General features: G+C 39.2%; 2 protein-coding genes across 2 annotated transcripts; both read left to right on the top strand.

Annotated features, from left to right (window-relative positions):
* Positions 1 to 345: 345 nt before the first annotated feature.
* On the top strand, positions 346 to 2,550 carry LOC130988143 (GDSL esterase/lipase 5-like). The gene is made up of 5 exons (XM_057911919.1): positions 346 to 761; positions 842 to 966; positions 1,255 to 1,485; positions 1,769 to 2,024; positions 2,114 to 2,550. The coding sequence occupies exons 1-5, from the start codon at positions 473 to 475 to the stop codon at positions 2,413 to 2,415; spliced, it is 1,203 nt and encodes a 400-aa protein (XP_057767902.1). The 5' UTR covers positions 346 to 472; the 3' UTR covers positions 2,416 to 2,550.
* A 1,610-nt stretch (positions 2,551 to 4,160) lies between these two features.
* On the top strand, positions 4,161 to 9,246 carry LOC130988132 (cell division control protein 6 homolog B-like). Its single transcript, XM_057911908.1, has 17 exons — positions 4,161 to 4,410; positions 4,624 to 4,726; positions 4,848 to 5,068; positions 5,442 to 5,516; positions 5,585 to 5,688; positions 5,861 to 5,967; positions 6,054 to 6,113; positions 6,762 to 6,835; positions 7,177 to 7,227; positions 7,380 to 7,429; positions 7,624 to 7,723; positions 7,891 to 7,980; positions 8,170 to 8,232; positions 8,315 to 8,410; positions 8,517 to 8,606; positions 8,689 to 8,795; positions 8,897 to 9,246. The coding sequence occupies exons 1-16, from the start codon at positions 4,228 to 4,230 to the stop codon at positions 8,719 to 8,721; spliced, it is 1,500 nt and encodes a 499-aa protein (XP_057767891.1). The 5' UTR covers positions 4,161 to 4,227; the 3' UTR covers positions 8,722 to 8,795; positions 8,897 to 9,246.
* The last annotated feature ends 9,556 nt before the right edge of the window (positions 9,247 to 18,802 follow it).

Genomic DNA, 18,802 nt, shown 5'->3' with positions numbered 1-18,802 from the left:
GAATCAACCGTAGATCTTGATGATCTTAGGGCTGAAAATCATTTATATTTTATACACTTAAGAGTGTTTTTATTCTAGCCCTCCCATATATATATATATATATATAATCATGTATTGAATTGCTATATAGTTATAGAATCTGAAGAGTTCCACATCTAGGACCCCATAAAAGTTGCAACTATTTGAAGCCCGATGACTATACTTCCCCACGCATAATCTACTAATTAATTTGCATAATCAACAAGAAAATGCTCTACTCCTAATTAACTATATCGACCATTATTTTATTATCCAAACTCTGCAGACTGAAATCTAATGGACGAATTAGATAGTGTCGTTGGTGCTGAAAATTTCAAAGTATGGATAACTTTTCCAAGACGGCTACGTATTAAAAAAGAGGATGAATAGAACTAGTCCCAATCAATGATGTGCAGGATTTGCATTGGTGGAAACGCCTTCACTCCTTAATCTTATGTTAGTGTTAGTATTTAAGTATTTTCGTGAGTCTGAACTAAAAGCAGCAAAGATGGCGATTCTTGTGTGGCTAGTAGCGGCGATCTTATCTGGAGTTGGTGCTGCACCAGATAAACACACTACTGCGTTTTTCATATTTGGAGACTCATCCGTCGATGCCGGAAACAATAATTTCATCGACACCATACCGGAAAACAAAGCTAACTACGACCCTTACGGTCGGAACGGCCTCTTTGGGGGCCCCACAGGGCGCTTCTCCGACGGCCGCGTCGTCGTAGATTACTTAGGTTATACTTGCGCATATATAAATCTATATTGTTTAATTTATTTGATCATTATTCATTTTGTAGTGTACATATATATACAGCTGAATATGCTGAGCTGCCTGTGATTCCACCATTCTTGGATCCATCTGCATCTGATGATCTTAGCCATGGCATTAACTTTGCATCTGGCGGAGGTGGAATTCTTTCTACTACAAACGAGGGACAGGTAAATAAATACTCCCTCCGTCCACGAAATGAGTACCCATTTGTGGACGGCACGGGTTTTAAGAAATGTATGGAGTGTAGTGTAAATAGTTTAAGGATCCCACTTTTTGAGTATATTAATTAAAGAGATGTGTGAGGTACATTTGCCAAAAAGGGAAATGGGTACTCATTTCGTGGACGGACGAAAAAGGAAATATGTGTATTCATTTCGTGGACGGAGGGAGTAAATGTTTTTTACTACAATTTTGATAATTAATGACATATGTGTGTGTATGTGTCATGATTATAGGCAATTGATCTAAAGACGCAATTGAAATATTTCGAACAAGTGGAGCAGCGTTTGACGGCGAAATTGGGAGCTTCCGAAGCAGAAGAAGTCATATCGAATGCAGTTTATTTTTTTAGCATCGGAAGCAACGATTATTTGGGGGGCTATCTTGGGAACCCTATCATGCAACAACTCTACCATCCCGAACAATATGTCGGGATGGTTGTAGGAAATTTGACATCGACAATACAAGTAAGTCCATAAATATTATCTTAATTTATATTTTTCAAATAATTTGATAAGGTGTGTTAGAGGTGTTAGAAAAGATCCGGTTCGACTCGGTTTTGAAGGAGGATTGGGTTTCAGCCCAATCTTGAAAAATCAATTTTCGACTTCTTACTAAAGAGCCGAACCCGGCCCAGTACTTTTAAATAATATCAAGTCTCGAAAGGTTAATTTCTTATACTTTGAAATGTAGATTGATTTATATACTAATCATGGATCCAAAAATATAAACGAGGCTTTGTTTAATTAGGAAGTGTACAAGAAAGGTGGTCGGAAATTTGGGTTTTTGGGGCTATCCCCATTAGGGTGTTTGCCGGTAATGAGAGCTATTAATCCAAGAGGCGAAGGAGGGTGTTTCGAAGAAGCTAATTCACTTGCCTTGGCACATAACAATGCCCTCACAACTGTCCTCAAAAATCTCGAATACATTCTCAAAGATTTCAAGTATAGCAACTCCCATTTCTACACTTGGCTTCTCGATCGGATCAACAGTCCCTCCAACTACGGTAAATCATGCACAACTAATGACATTTTAATTACACCTCACAGTAATTTAATTAATGTATGACGATGCACGATCATGCATGCATGAAAGGTTTCAAAGAGGGGGAAAATGCTTGCTGCGGATCAGGGCCATTTGGGGGAATATTCAGCTGTGGAGGAATGAAGAAGATGACGGCTTACGATCTGTGCGACGATACCGACGGCTACGTTTGGTGGGATTCTTTTCATCCAACACAAAGGATTCATCAACAGTTTGCTCAAGCTCTATGGGACGGGCCACGGGCCGCTGTCGAGCCCTATACTCTCCGCGATCTCTTCTTTTTCAGCCCCATCACCGTTGCTGATATAGTCGATGACGATGTTGATCCGCAAAATTTTGAGCACGCATTTTGATCTCCCTCAATCATGCTCACTTCTCTTTGCTTCGGTTTGTTTGCTTTAGCACTAGATATGTATGTGCAAACATTGTGTTCCGAGGAAATTAAAATAATAATGCAAAGATTTATAAAATGGTTGGATGATTTAATACATAGATATATTAATGTTTAGACTATAAAAGCCATGCACATAATTATGTACTGTTTTAGACATATGTAGTTCTATATATATTGAGTAGAAAGGACATACCTTGAAAAGTTCAGAATCCATCAATTTTCGCTAATAGCAAAAATTATCTCCTTCTTCGGAGTTGACACAAAAGGGAAAATTCTTTAAATTAAGGCTTACATAGTTGGACTAGTAATATATATCACAATAAAAAGAAATTGGTGAGATGAATAAACAAATTCAGAAAATGCAAGAAGAAATAAAGCTTCCAATGTAGTCCTATTTTGCTGACAGCTAAGTTTTTTATTTTAGGCAAACTGACTAGCTAAGTCTTATTATCTTTCTCATGATCATATTCCTATTGATACTTTTATTCTTTTGTCAAGTTTAGTTTGTGGATTGTCGTTCTCCAAGTACTTGAGCTTAAAATGAATGAGATTAATATCAAAACATGAAAAATAGTTAAGAATAAGACGAAGTCATTAAATGTATGAAGAAGAGGATATGAAATTAAATTAACTCTATCTGACAATGAGCGTAGGCTGACTGGGGGTGTAATATTTGAGCATGAAGATGACAATAGCCCTTGTTAGCCGCAGTTGATCTTAGCCTTTACTGACCAGAAAAGTTTATTTGTGCGATATTGAGGTAGTAGCTTCGGTCAATGAAGAATGCCTCCCAATTGAGACTGATCGAGGCGGTTTTTCACTTAATTTTCTACATATTTTTAAATGTAATCCTTCATATATATACGACAATTATCACCGGTAATTTCCTTTCACTTTTCATATGAAAAGCACCCTAATTAAAACACTTTGATTATGTATAATTGCTTAGAGAAGAACGATTTACGCTTGATTTGTAAAAATTATATTTTCCTTTTACTTTGTAGTTTGATTTGATGGTTTATATTTATGTTTGCTTTCATCTGTTCTACTTAATTGATGAATATTTAAGTTATAAATCTAGGATTTGGGGACTCAAATCGTGATTTATAAAGTATTGAATTAATGATGACATTGATTAAAAGCATAAACTATAAAATAACAAAATATATATGGGTCATTTTTTGGCTCCAAATGTCGGTGCCATATGAAATGTATGTGAAATTTCGATTTACTATTAATTTCAAAATGTATAGGACTTCATGTCATTAAAATAAGAATTTTAAGAAACTGAAAATAAAAAATTCTCCGGACCCTCATCCCAACTTTCATATTCTCTCTCATATTTTAAGATTTTGTACTTTCCACTGACGTGAAAACTACTTCATTTTTAAATTAACTGAGTCAAAATTTCACATAAAATTCATGTGACATTTGAGCCACATCCACATTCCAAAGTCGGAAAATGATTATCGAGACATTTTCATTATTGTCCAAATATTTCATGCTTTTAATTAATATGATTACTAATTCATGATATTTTTGTTTATAATCTAATTGGATATTGACCTAAAAATTCCAATTAAACCAATATCCTACCCAACCTACTCGGTTCGGACCCCGAGACACCTGCCCCGTAATTCTAATGCTTTCCCGCCATTGCACTCATTTCCCGCCGTATTAAGCATTTGTATACTCAATCCAACAGCTGCACTCTCAATTTCTTCAACCTTTTCCCACTTTTACAGCTTCAGGTAGCAATCCCAAAACAGATATGCCCGCCTTCGTAGCTCGCCGTCAATCTCCGTCGTCAGATCCGGCCTCTGAGACCAGAGTTGCCGTTACTCCTAGGAAGAACCGTCTGAGATCCGAGTCGGATGCTGCAATCGGATCGCCGCTGCGTAAATCTCCTCGGTTGTGCAAAGAAGACAGCCCTAATAGTTCCCCGAAGATTGATGTGAGCTCTCTCACTCTATAAATCTCGATGTTATATTGTTATTTATCAGTTGTCCGGATTTTGTAATTTGATGGGAGATGTTATATTTTGTTTTTAAACCAATAGTATTTTTCAATGCTGGTATATTAGCTGTTTTTAAGATGATCTCGATGTCAAATATGTTCAGTTAGTCTTAAATTTTACTCCACTTCGGATTTTCACCAATTACGACAGGTAATCCGAAAATGCCTGAAATCATCATTGCATTTGGGTGGATCGCCTCAGAAGAAGCGATTATCTGAGGATTTTGTCGAGAGACAGACTTGGGATCCAAGAGGTTAGTGTTAATTATTAGAAGAGGGTTATTTTATAAGTACGTATATAGGTGTTTCAGGTATGATTATGCATGATTTGTTTCGAATTGGTTAGTTCTTACATGATTCAGTATTTGCTTGTAGAGGAGACGCAACTAAGAGCTGTTAATGAGGCATTGCATGTATCAACTGCCCCAATGAATGTTGTTTGCCGCGAAAATGAGCAGAGCCGGATCTTGGATTTCTGCAAGAAATGCGTCAAGGAAGAGAAGGCTGGAAGTCTGTATGTGTGTGGGTGCCCGGGAACTGGGAAGACATTGTCGATGGAAAAAGTAAAAAAGATGCTTGTCGAGTGGGCAAATGGGGTATTCATCCTTGCTGCATCTAAATTTGGTTTTTCTTATTCACATAGCATATTTGGATAGCATGATATTCATTTTGTAATATATTTGCTCAGTTTCATTATTTCTTTGTCAATCATCCAATGGTTAACTTACGATTCTATAATTCACTAATGCCATCAATTCTATGTCTATCTGAATTTTGGGTTGCCAAGTAAAAATTTGAGTCCAGGCTGACAATTAAATGTGACTTTCCAATTAAAAAATTGTTAGTTTCATGAATTAGGAAACCCAATCAGATTTTTCCTTTGATCTTGATTAGGGAACGAATTTGAGCTTGAGTCATTAGATTCATCTTGTTAACAGTCACTTACATTTTATTTTCTGTGGGATCCAGGAAGGTGTACAGCCTCCAGATATATTATCCATCAATTGCACTTCTCTTGCAAACATGAATGAGATTTTTAGCAAGGTATGTTGATGCTATGTATTTGTGAATTCAAAACAGGACCCCAGAGTATTAACACCTTGCTCTTATAGATTCGCGAGCAAAATCATTCTGGGAAGAAATCTAGTTGTTCTACATCATCTTTGCAGCAGATTCAAAACTTGTATTCTCAACAGACACCTGGCATGAAGATGATGTGAGTGCATGGCCAATTTTCTTGTTTCTTAAGCTTAAGGCATGATAGTTCCCATTTGTACAGCTTATTTCTTGGTTCTGTAAGTCTCTAGTTGCCATTAAGTAGGAGAAAAATTCAAGTTTTTGGAATTGTATTGTTTTTAACTCACTCAATACTTCAATAATGGTTACAGATTGGTTATAGCTGATGAGCTAGATTATTTGATTACCAAAGATCGAGCTGTGCTTCATGATCTTTTCATGCTAACAACTATGCCTTTCTCCCGGTGTATTTTGCTAGGTATATTAAACAGATCTTAAAAGGTTGAAGTTATAAAGTTATTCACCCTGAGAGTTGGTTTTAATCTCTTTATCTTGTGTATGCAGGGGTTGCTAATGCTATTGACTTGGCCGACAGGTTTATCCCAAAACTGCAATCTTTAAATTGTGAGTGCTTGTTTTTAATCAGCCCATTTATAGTATCTGCTAATTACATTCATTTTGGCTGCATTTGTTTTTTGTTTATTAATTCTCTCCTCAGTGGGAGGTTGTAGTCCTAAATCATGTAATTATGAGGATCTACTGAATTATTTTCCAACCAGATTGTAAGACAAGAATGTTCTTGTTCTTGAAAACACTCATTGTTGTTTGCTTTCCTCCCAAAGTTGTCTCAAGCTTGTGGAGTTTGAAAATTCAAGGATTTGACATGAATGTATTATGTACTTGAAATCCACCACCCAAATCTGTCAAAGAAATATTCAAAATGAAACTAGTGAATTTCAATCTACTAGGGAAACAACCACCAATGCTATCAAATTGATCTACAATCCTTCAATCGAAATGCAATCTAAAGGGATTTCTGCGGTATTACGTACATCGAGTTTACTGATTTCTCACATTCTCAATTCTTCTAACCTCATTCTTTGAGAACATACTTCATGTCAGATTTAGCTTACATGTGAATTTTTGCCTGTGCTCTTTATTAGTAATCAGTGTTATGCTTCTTAGCGCAGTTTCCTCTCTCTTTTGAATGTACTTTCTATAGAGTTGTCATAAATATCCCAGCTTTTGGTTGATGTATTATATGTTTTCTAGGTAAACCTATGGTCATAACCTTTTGTGCCTACTCCAAAGATCAAATCATCAATATTCTTCAAGAAAGACTAAGGGTAAGCCTTTAATTTTCCAGCTTTTACCATGACATACTTTTGAACGCTGAATGCAAATCTAAGACATTTGTTGACCTACTGGGATAAAAAAGATTGAAGGCTCTTGTTTACTTTATTCTGCTAATCATTTCTTCGCATACTCTAATTTTAAGCACATCTAAGCAAATAAAAAGAATAGCATAGAAAGAAAATGGAAGGTTAAAGAAAATTAAATATAGAAAGAACGTTCTATCTTCTCATCAACAATGCATCTAAAGGAGTAGTCTCTGAGATGGCATAGTTTAGAATTTGTTTTGCTTGGATAAATATAATGCACTCTAACATAACTGCACTTTTGACAGGCACTTCCCTATACCGTTTTCCAGCCACAAGCACTGGAACTTTGTGCCAGGGTAAGCTCAATTTCTTTTCTTCTGGAACATTAAAACATGTGGTTCTCTTTTAAAGTCTCTCTTCAGATTTCTTGCTCCTTTACTGGTGTTTAATAAGGGTCAGGTTGACATGTCTTACAAATATTCGGAATGATGTTCTTCTACTTCTGCAGAAAGTTGCTGCAGCATCCGGAGATATGAGAAAGGCTCTTGCAGTGTGCAGGTTGATATTTTTACACTTATGTTTGCATACCTATTTGTATGTTAGGTTCAACTGACTCCAAACCAGAGCAGTTGCACAGAGATGCCATAATTTTAGGCCCCTTAGGAAAATGTATTAGGTTACTATTAAGACCATGTGTTGCTTAAGTCCCCACTGAACTGCCATAACAAGAACTGTTCAATGTGTTTTTTCAGGAGTGCGATTGAAATGCTAATAGGCGACTCTATGTTATCATCATTAGATGGGACTGAAGATCAACAAAAGCCTGCTGGAAATGATACTATGTCTTATCAAGTAAGTAATACGAGAAACATTATATTATATAGTTAGTTTACTCATTTCTTCCCACAATGTTCTATTGTGAAAGTGTTTTAACATCTGTTGTGAAACCTCTCTTCATTTCATATATGCACTTTGAAGATTTCAATTATGTCTTTTTAAAGGTTTGGGAACTTTTGCAGGTAAGAATAGATCATGTTGCTGCTGCATTATCAAAGGTGTATAAATCGCCAGTAGTAGACACAATTATATCTCTGCCCCAACATCAACAGGTAGGATAGGTTTGCAATATGGTGGGATTTTTCATGATGGCATAACATTATGTAGTTAAATAGTTCGATCCAAAGTCAATCCTCGTCCAAGCTTTTGATTCAAATTAATCACCAGTCTTATGAGTAATGAACAATTTATACTTTTCTTTATATATCCATATGCTTTTATAATGAAAGCTATTTTCCCAGATCATACTCTGCTCAGCTGTGAAGCTTTTTCGAGGGGGAAAGAAGGACACAACTCTCGGAGAAGTATGCTTTCAAGTTTCCACCAATTTTTTGAACCAGTATTAACCTTTCTGACGTTGGTATGCCACTCTTTATATTGCTGCAGTTAAATAAATATTACGTGGATGTTTGTAAATCGACTTCGATCCCTCCAGTTGGCATATTGGAACTTTCAAGTATGTGCAGGGTGCTAGATGACCAGGTAAAACATGTTATTCATGACCATGCAAACACAAACATCTACATGACAATGTCTGAGTATTACATATGTTCTTATTCTCATGGAAATAAAACATTTCAAATTGCAGGGAATTCTTAAACTTGGACAATCACGAGAAGATAAGCTGAGAAGAGTGACATTAAAGGTTGACGGAGCAGACATTGTTTTTGCACTGCAGGTACTCAACTATGCCAATTTTCGTGAGTGAGTGATACTACGTCCTCAAGTTCTATATTTGATCATGATAATGTTGGGAACAGGGAGTCCGATTCTTCCGGAACTGTCTGCAGTGATTATTTGGAGAAGAGTCATGATCCTTGGATGGTTGTTGTGAGGCCAATTTTCTGCATGAAGCCAATTTAAGGAGGTAAAGTTAGTAAACCACATTCATGTGAATACACTTTTTGGTTGCATTTATTATCATTTTATTAACATAAATTAGCTCTCTCTCTCTCTGAACATGTATAGGCAAAGCAACACATGCAGAAAGACGAGTGCTTGAAGCAAATGAGCTTAATATGGATGTTTAAGTAAACACAACGAAGAATATGAAATGGTGAAAGAAGCAAAGAAAACCATACACTGTAATGGGTCTAAAACTGTAAATTATTTTGGCATTTCTGATACTGAAAATAGAAAATATGTGATTCTTCAGCAGTCCATGAAGATTTTGATGCATTTGGCTGCGGTTTCTTACAAGTATTGTCTATAAGAATGTAGTTATTTTTGGTTACATGGAATACATTTCCATTTTCTGTGGAAGAGGCTTGACAAACTTAATTTATTATAAATATTGAAATATTTTGGATTTTTTTTTCTTTCTAATATTGTGGAGATTAATACTTGTGAGTAAAGTATCTACATACAATTAGTCTACACGGTTTCTCTGGTCTCGCCAGAGAAATGGGTCACCAGCGGAATGGAGATTTCGCTGCTCTAGATTTGATTTCTCTGGTGATGCTTTGCACGGCTCTGGACTTAGTTCTCTGAACCTGAGTTCTCTGGTGATGTGACTTCGCTGCTCTGGCATTCGGGCATTCGATTCCTCTGGCATGAGTTCTCTGACTTTGACTCCGCTGGCATATTGTTTCCTCTGGTGTCTTCGAGTCCTCTGACTGGTAAACGCGCGGGTGTTTAGTCTATAGCTGAGGGATCAGTTAGCAAATATGCAAGAGTTAAGGGAGTTCAGTTTTAGGTTAGTTACAACAAATCCAACGGATTTGTTCCTTCATTCCAGAAGTCGGCGCGTAGCTCAAATCTTCTCAACTGCTATTTCTTTTGTTTAAATACTTAGGTTAGTTGTTGAGTTGAAGCTTAAGAATTTCCATTACTGTAAACTAGTTGAGAGTGAGGAATTATAGCAATCTTGATAGATTTGTAGGCTATACACTTCTTCTAGTGTTGAGTGTTCTCAATTGTAATTGTAAAGTTCTTGAGTGTTCATAGTGAAATAGAATTGATTGTTTCTGCACCGTGGATGTAGGATTGAAAAATCCGAACCACGTAAATCGCCTCCGTGTTCTTTTTTTTTACGTTCTTGCTGCGTTGATTGTCTTCCCGAACAATTCCACAACAAGTGGCGCCGTCTGTGGGAAGCGGAAGATCGATGCACACCAACTGTTCGAGTTTTGAAACGGAGGAAGTCTGATTCGGTGGAGTTCTTGATCGGCGGAGGAATCGCCATTCTTTTCACTACCAAATGTCGATTGCTAAATTCGACACCGAGAAATTCACAGGGAAGAATGATTTCTCCCTGTGGAGAATGAAGATGAGGGCCGTTCTCATTCAACAGGGCCTTGATGATGTTCTGACTCAAGAAAAGGCACCTAAAGAAGGAGATGGGAAGGCGAAGTTCGCTGAAATGCAAAAGAAGGCTCATAGCACTATCATCCTACATCTGGGAGATAAAGTGCTGAGAGAAGTGTCAAAAGAAGACACTGCAGCTGCAGTATGGGTTAAACTGGAGAGTCTTTACATGACTAAGTCTCTGGCAAATCGGCTCTTCTTGAAGAAGAGGTTGTATTCCTTCATAGTTTCAGAGGAGAAGAATCTATCTGATCAACTGGATGAATTCAATAAAGTCGTTGATGATTTGGCTGATATTGATGTAAAGCTAGAAGATGAAGACAAGGCAATCCAGCTCCTGAGTGCCCTGCCCAAATCCTATGACAACATGAGGGATGCCATGCTGTATGGGAGGGAAACTGCTATCTCCCTGGATGAAGTCATGAATGCCTTGAAATCTAGGGAGTTGCAAAAGGCATCTGATGGCAGGCAAGAAACCGTAAGTGAAAGCCTCAATGTCAAAGCAAAGTTCAACAAAGCAAAATTCAAGAAGCCCTTCAAAGAAAAGAAGGGAGGATCAGGGAAGAAGGAGGATGATGAGAAGGAAACCAAGAAGTGCCACTTCTGCAAGAAACCAGGGCATATCAAGAAAGACTGCTACAGCTGGAAAAGAAAACAAGCTCAAAAAGGCTCATCAGACACTGCCGACCTTGCTGAAAATATCCAAGAAGCTGAAGCTTTAAACATCACATCTTCTAAAACTAAGAATAGTTGGATATTAGATTCAGGGTGTTCTTTCCATATGTGTCCTAACTTGAATTGGTTTGTTGATTTGCAGATGAAGGACCTGGGATCTGTAGTTTTGGGGAACAACCAAGTCTGCCCTGTCAGAGGCATTGGTTCAATCAAGTTAAAGCTACATGATAATTCTGTAAGGCTCCTAACTGAAGTTAGATATATTCCTAGTCTAAAAAGGAATTTGATATCCCTTGGATCACTACAAATGAAAGGCTATGAGTTTAAATCATGTGTTAATGATATATATGTTTTAAAGGAAGATAAAATTGTGTTGAAAGGAACCAGAAAACAGACTTTGTATCATTTAGTTGCTGAAACTATTGTTGGTGAGTCTGAAATTGCCTCTACTTGTGATATTGAATTGTGGCATGAGAGACTGGGGCATGTTAGTGAAAAAGGGTTAATTGAACTAAAGAAACAGGGTATACTGAGTTTATCTGCTGATGAAAAACTGAACACTTGTGATGCATGTGAATTAAGTAAAAGCAAGAAACTCCCATATCCTGTTGGCAAACATGTTTCATCTGCACCTATTCAATATGTTCATTGTGATCTGTGGGGTCCATCCAAAACCACCACTATAGGTGGAGGTGTATATTTCATGTCTCTAATAGATGATTTCTCTAGGAAAGTCTGGGTTTACATTTTAAAACACAAGTCTGATGCCTTTGATAAATTTGTTGAGTGGTGTAGTGCTGTTGAGAATGAAAAGGGATGTAAATTGAAATGTTTAAGGACTGATAATGGCTTAGAATTCACCTCTGGAAAATTTGAAGAATTTTGTAAGGATAGGGGAATTAAAAGACATAAATCAGTACCTGGAAATCCTCAACAGAATGGGGTTGTAGAGAGAATGAATAGAACTCTCCTTGAGAGAGTTAGGTGTATGCTCTCTAGCTCATGTTTGCCACCTAAATTTTGGGGAGAAGCAGTTACCACTGCTGCTTATCTTATAAATAGATGCCCTTCTAGTGCTATTGATTTTAAAACCCCTGAAGAACTGTGGACTGGTAGGGCTGCAGATTACTCAAACTTGAGGAAATTTGGATGCTTAGCATATATGCATGTTAGGCAGGATAAGTTGGAACCCCGAGCATTGAAATGTGTTATGGTGGGATATCCAACAAGGGTTAAAGGGTATAGGCTCTGGTGCATAGAATCTGGAAAGGAAAAACTCCTAGTCAGTAGAGATGTAGTGTTTAAAGAAAACATAATGCCTCTTAAGGAGCAATCTACTACTGAGTTTACTGGTAGAGGAGTTGAAGTAAATACTGATAAGACTAGTGATAACACTCCTATTAATGATAAAGTGTCTAGAATATCAGAAGTGACAGGTATAAAACAGGAAGAAGATGATCAACAACAGGCTAATACTGAGGACCTCAGTGAGTATCATCTAGCGAGAGACAGAGCTAGAAGAGTAATCAAACCTCCAGCCAGATACTCTGAAGCAGATCAAGTTAGTTTTGCTTTCTCAGCAGCTGAAGAGGTAAATTACAGAGAGCCTAGGTCTTATAAAGAAGCAATTCAGTGCTCTGAAAGCAAGCAATGGATCAAAGCTATGGAGGAGGAAATAGAGTCTTTATTGAAAAATAAGACTTGGATCTTGGTGGACAGACCTAAGAACCAGAAATGTGTAACATGTAGATGGTTATACAAGAAAAAGGTGGAGGTTCACAAAGGCATTGAGGTAATTAGGTATAAAGCAAGGTTAGTTGCTAGAGGTTTCTCTCAGCAAGAAGGTATAGACTTTAATGAAATCTTTTCTCCTGTTGTTAAACACTGCTCTATTAGACTTATACTTGCTCTAACTGCACACCTAGATTTAGAATTGCAACAGATGGATGTTAAAACAGCTTTTCTAAATGGTGAGTTAGAGGAAACTATATACATGAATCAACCAGAGGGATTTGAAGTAGCTGGCTGTGAAGGTCAGGTATGTCTCTTGAAAAAGTCTTTGTATGGACTGAAGCAAAGTCCAAGACAGTGGAATAAAAGGTTTGATGAATTCATGATAAGTATAGGTTTCAAGAGAACATTGCATGATAGATGTGTATACTTGAAAGAAGTTGCTGAGTCTGTGGTTGTTTACTTACTCTTGTATGTTGATGATATGCTTATTGCTAGTAGTTCTAGTTATGAGATTGATAAAGTAAAGCAATCACTGAGTGCTGAATTTGATATGAAAGATCTAGGGACTGCTAGAAGAATTCTTGGTATGGATATCAAGCGAGATAGGAAAAATATGAAACTTATGCTTGTTCAATCTGATTACTTGAAGAAAGTTTTGTTAAAATTCAATATGAATGAAGCAAAAGTTGCTCAGGTTCCTATAGCTCAACATATTCAATTGTCTAATAAGCAATGTCCTGTTACTATTGAAGAAATTAAAGACACGAGTGTTATTCTTTATGCAAATTTGGTAGGAAGCATCATGTATTCTATGCTTTGTACTCGGCCTGATTTGGCTTATGCTGTAAGTCTTGTAAGCAGGTACATGTAAGGCACACTGGGATGCTTTAAAAGGAGTATTAAGATACTTGAAAGCAACTGTTAATAAAGGAATTATGTTTCAAGGTGGAGCCACTAATTTAGAACAAGTTTTAGTTGGCTTTACTGACTCGGGTTATGCAGGAAGTACAGATACAAGGAAGTCCCAATCTGGATATGTATTTACACTTTATAGAACAGCAGTGAGCTGGAAATCTACACTACAATCTGTGGTAGCTCTTTCCACTACAGAAGCTGAATTTATTGCTGTTACAGAAGCAGTGAAAGAAGGTATATGGCTGAAAGGTATGCTATCTGAGTTAGGCATTAATCAACAGGTTGTCTCTATTCTTTGTGATAATCAAAGTGCCATTCATCTCGTTAAACATCAATCTTTTCATGAGAGGTCTAAACATATAGATGTTAAATTTCATTTTGTGAGAGATTTGGTGGAAAAAGGTGATGTGGTAGTCAAGAAAGTTTCAACTGATGATAATGCTGCAGATGTGCTTACTTTTTTTTTTTGATCGGAAAAGGGAATTTTATTAATCAATGGAAAGGTACCAGGAGTACCCCCCACAATAAAGGAAAACAACAGCCCACAGAGAGACCGAAAAAAAAAGGACAAGAGGGATTAGACAGAACCGAGCCCAACATCAGTTTGCAAGAGAAACAGCTTTGAACCAATCTCTGAAGGAAAGATCAGCTGAGCTCCCATACTTAGAGAACACCTGCTTCCAACTCCAAATGTGTGACTTGATCTCAGCTGTTACTCCATCCCTGCTCCACTTACCATGGTTGAACCGAACCTCGTTCCTTTTTTTCCAAATGCACCAGACAGTACAAATCCAAATACCAGTCAGAGAAAGAATATCCTTCTTGTGACCGATATTGCAGAAGCCCATCAGATGCTTGCTCGCACTTGAATGTAAAGCTGCCGATTTCCCATTCCACAAAAGGAGATCATACCATACTTCTGTTGTTTTTTGACAGGAGAAGAAAAGGTGATTTGAGTCTTCGGTCTTCTCTTGACAGAGTACACATGTGATATCTTGGGTCGGAATGATAACGTTCCTTTTCAGCAAATTTTCACATGTTGCCATTCTTCCCATCAACACTCTCCACGCCGTTGTTTTAGCTTTGTGTGCTGCCGGAGTGTTCCAAATGAGAGAGAACTCAAGTTTTTTTCCCCCAGTCTCGTTCGAAGCAGCTGCCTTCCTAATAGCTCTGTACGCCGTTTTAACTGTGAACTCACCATTGGAGTTTGCTTTCCATTTCCACTCATCGTTTCTCCCAGCCACCAAGGCAAAGTTATTGATATGCGCTTTGAGGAAGGACACCTGTTCTTCATCTCTCGCGCGTAAGCCTCGGATCCAATTCAAAGACCAGACCCACACCCCGTCAATCCACTCCCCCATGCTACTGATTGTCCCTTCTTTATTGTTACTCAGACGAAATAGTCTTGGGAAGAGCTGCTTCAGTGCCTTATCCCCAGCCCAATTATTATGCCAAAAGGAAATCGTCTCTCTGTCCCCGAGTTGGTTTTCCAGATTTTCTCTGAACCAAGTCCCCCTCACCCCTCTGCTCAGCTCCAGCACCCTATTCCACCAGCTCGGTCTCTTGCCCCTGTTCCCTTTGATTCGAAAACCTTCTTCGTCCCATTCAATATCTCCCTTGCAGTTCCTGACCACTTTAACCCAAAAGGTTTCTTTCTCAGTTAAGAATCTCCAAATCCATTTACTCATAAGAGCTTTGTTGAAGCTATCCAGATCTTTAAGGCCGAACCCCCCTTCTTCGAAATCTGCACAAAGTGTCTCCCACTTGACCCAATGAATCTTCCTAGCCTCCTCAACTCTTCCACCCCAAATGAACTTACAAATCAGCGATCTAATCTCGGCCAAGGTTTTCTTTGGGAGGAGAGAAAAGGAAAGAAGAAATATCGGAAGAGATGACAGCACTGATCTCGCTAAGGTGACCCTTCCTGCAAAGGAAAGCTTTCGATCTTTCCATTTCTCGATCTTCTTCTTAATCTTATCCACCACGAAGGTCCAATCCGTTGTGCGAGAGAAGCGAGACCCAATCGGAACTCCAAGGTAATTGGTGGGCAGCACCCCGACATTGCAGTTGATTTGCGCCGCTGTTTCTACAATAATTTCCTTGTCAATTCCCACCCCGAAGAAACAGCTTTTGTCAAAATTAACCTTTAGCCCTGATAACAATTCAAAAAGCTTAAGGATGCTTTTGAAAGCCCAAGCGTTCTCTTTTTTATCTGACGCCACAAGCATCGTATCATCTGCATATTGCAGATGTGATATGTTGAAGCCGTTGTTACCCACCTTGACTGGTTCCACTAGACCTTTGGACTTAGCTCTTTCAATAAGCAGATTCAGACCTTCAGCAACTATAAGGAAAAGGAAAGGTGAGAGTGGATCGCCTTGTCTCAGTCCCCTCTCAAGCTTAAACTCTCCCGAGGGGCTTCCGTTCACCAACACATTAGCCGAAGCTGAACTGATACACCCTGAAATCCATCTTCTCCATTTGGGGCTAAAATTCATTTTGTCAAGCAAAGAGTCAAGAAAAGACCAGTTAACAGTATCATACGCCTTAGCAAAGTCCACCTTGAAGAGGGTGATGCCTTTCTTTCTCCTTTTCGCATCTTCAATGATCTCATTAAGCGCCACCACACCATCGAGAATAAACCTCCCTTCCAAAAAGGCAGTTTGGCAGTCTGAGATCAAAAAGTGCATCACCTGCTTCATCCTTGAAGCCAAGAGTTTAGCTATAACTTTGTAGAGGCAATTGATGAGAGATATTGGCCGGTAGTCTTTCAACTCGGCTGCCGTCACTTTCTTAGGGATAAGCACGATGAACGAAGGGTTGCAACCTCGGGCCAGCTTTCCGTTTTTGTGAAACTCTTTGAACACCTCTCGGAGATCGTCCTTGATGATGTTCCAACAACTTTTCAGAAAGTGGAAATTAAAACCATCGGGGCCGGGACTTTTATTGCTGTCACATTCCCACACCGCCGCTTTGATCTCAGCTTCAGAAAATTGTGATTCGAGCCACTCCCTTGAATCCACCGGGATTTTTTTCTGGAAAAAATCATCAGGGAGAGAGGGTCGGAGGCCAGAGCTTTGTCTAAACTGAGCTGCAAAATGATCTCTCACAGCTTTTTTAACTTCATAGGGCTCATCCACCCATCTATCGTTGACAAAAAGACCAGAGAAACCGTTCCTAATCCTTCTGCCCCTTATTGCTTTATGGTAGAGCCCGCTATTAATATCCCCTTCCTTCAGCCATCCGACTCTGGCTTTTTGAGAAAGCAGAATGTCTCTATTCTTTAGTTGTATCAGCAAGTTGGCCACCGATTCATTTCTTTTCGAGATTTCGCTTTCCTCTAGCCCCAAAGCATCGTCAATTGCATCCCACTTGGATATATCAGCTTTTAGACCCGAAATATTGTCCTCAATCATACCAAAGTGTGATTTGTTCCAGGACTTAAGATCCTCCTTCAGTCTTTTCAATTTTTCTTTAAAGACAAAGCAACTCCAACCCGAAATACCATTTTTTTGCCAAGATTCCCTCACTACTTTCTCAAAGTCTGGATGGTTAGTCCACGCGTTGATGAATCGGAAAGGCTTCGGACCCCACTCCACCTCTTTTGTTTCCAACACGATCGGGCAATGATCCGAGATCGTTCTCGCCAAGCCCCTTGCTAAAGTGTTGGGCCACTTCTCCAGCCATTTCTCATTAACCAGAAACCTATCAAGCTTTGATTTGCAAAAGCCCTGTGGTTGGTACCAAGTGAAGTACCTACCCGCCAGCCTAATGTCTTCCAGTTCATTAGTTCTGATGAAGTTGTCGAAAGTCTTAATATCTCTGCGTGAGAAGTGCATTCCCCTGCCCACTCTTTCTGCCTCCAACCTGACTGAATTGAAATCACCTGCAATACAAATGCAACAATCCCGATTCTGCTCCACCACCCCTCCAATAACATCCCACAGATTTTCTTTGACATTAAAAGCTTGAGGCGCATAAACATTAATCAAAACACAGTCAATGTTACCTGAATTCCATCTACCGTTCACGAAGACAGCTCCTTCGACTTCCCACTGGCTGGAACATGTGAATTTCAACGGATTCCAAAGAGTGAGAATCCCTCCCGATCTCCCTTCAGCTTTTCGGTCAGCATGTCCAAGATTATCCAAGCCCCACAAAGATTTAAGATCGAGGTCGCCTCCATTCCCCAATTTTGTTTCTTGAATGAAGCAAACATCAACTCCCTTGCTCTGGATTGTTTCCCTGATCTCCCTTTTTTTTAACTTGCTCCCCAGCTCTCTTATATTATAGGACAAGACTTTCATTGGTAACCTTGGTTAGATGTCTCCTGAGCCCTTTTTGCGTCTTCAATACCGGCGATTTCTTTTGCCATAGCTAAATCTTCCTGATTGCTCTGTAGCCCGAGCTCCTTCCCGAACTTCCAAATTTGTAAGGCTTCATCAAGATTTTGAGAAGGGCAGACTGAAATTGGAGCCAACAAATCTAATCTTGGGGGCCGATCCCCGTTTCCCAGCGGGATTTCCTCTTCTGCTTCGGGGAGCTCCTGATTCTCCTTTCCATTGTCTTCTCCAATTCTTGTAGAGCCGAATTTAGAGGAGATTTTCTTACCTTTTTTATGCAGAAATCGATTCAGCCCCAATTTGATCGAGATCTCCCCTCTTATTTTCTTTTTTTGAGTCGCTTGTCTACACCCCTTCTTTTCTTGTCTACTCCCAAGTGCTCCCACTCCTGTTGGGCTAGGTGAACGTAAAGCAGTCTCGGAGGGAAGATGGGTTGTATCCGGCCCAACATTGATGGGCTGAGAGTCTTCTCCAGTTTTAGAACAAACAAAAGGTTTTAGGGGCCCGTCCGAGGAGAGCTTTGTGGGCTCAACTTCAAAGTTTGGGCTTGAAGAACTCGGCTCAACTAGTTGGACATGTGGCGAGGCAGTAGGGTTGTCATTGGGAACCGAGCGAGAGCCACCTGTAGATGGCGCCTCCTCGTACAAGGTGTCAGCGTAACCGTTAATAGGGGGTTTCTTGGACCTTGGACCCGAATGATTGTTGGTTACCTGCCCGCATGCAATCCGTCTCGGGAACTGAAACGTCTGAAAACCCATTGGGGGAGGACGGATGGGCCATCTGAACCGATCTTTGGCCAGAAGAGACGCCGCCGGGAGATTCCTTGCTGTCGTGAATCTGAGCTTTAGCCGGAAAAACAGAGACGCCCAATTCTTCCTCTTCTTCCGAAAAAACTTCAGAC

This window comes from Salvia miltiorrhiza, chromosome 1 (genome assembly GCF_028751815.1).
Source record: "Salvia miltiorrhiza cultivar Shanhuang (shh) chromosome 1, IMPLAD_Smil_shh, whole genome shotgun sequence".
NCBI lineage: Eukaryota > Viridiplantae > Streptophyta > Magnoliopsida > Lamiales > Lamiaceae > Salvia > Salvia miltiorrhiza.
This window is presented reverse-complemented; position numbering and strand designations above follow the sequence as displayed.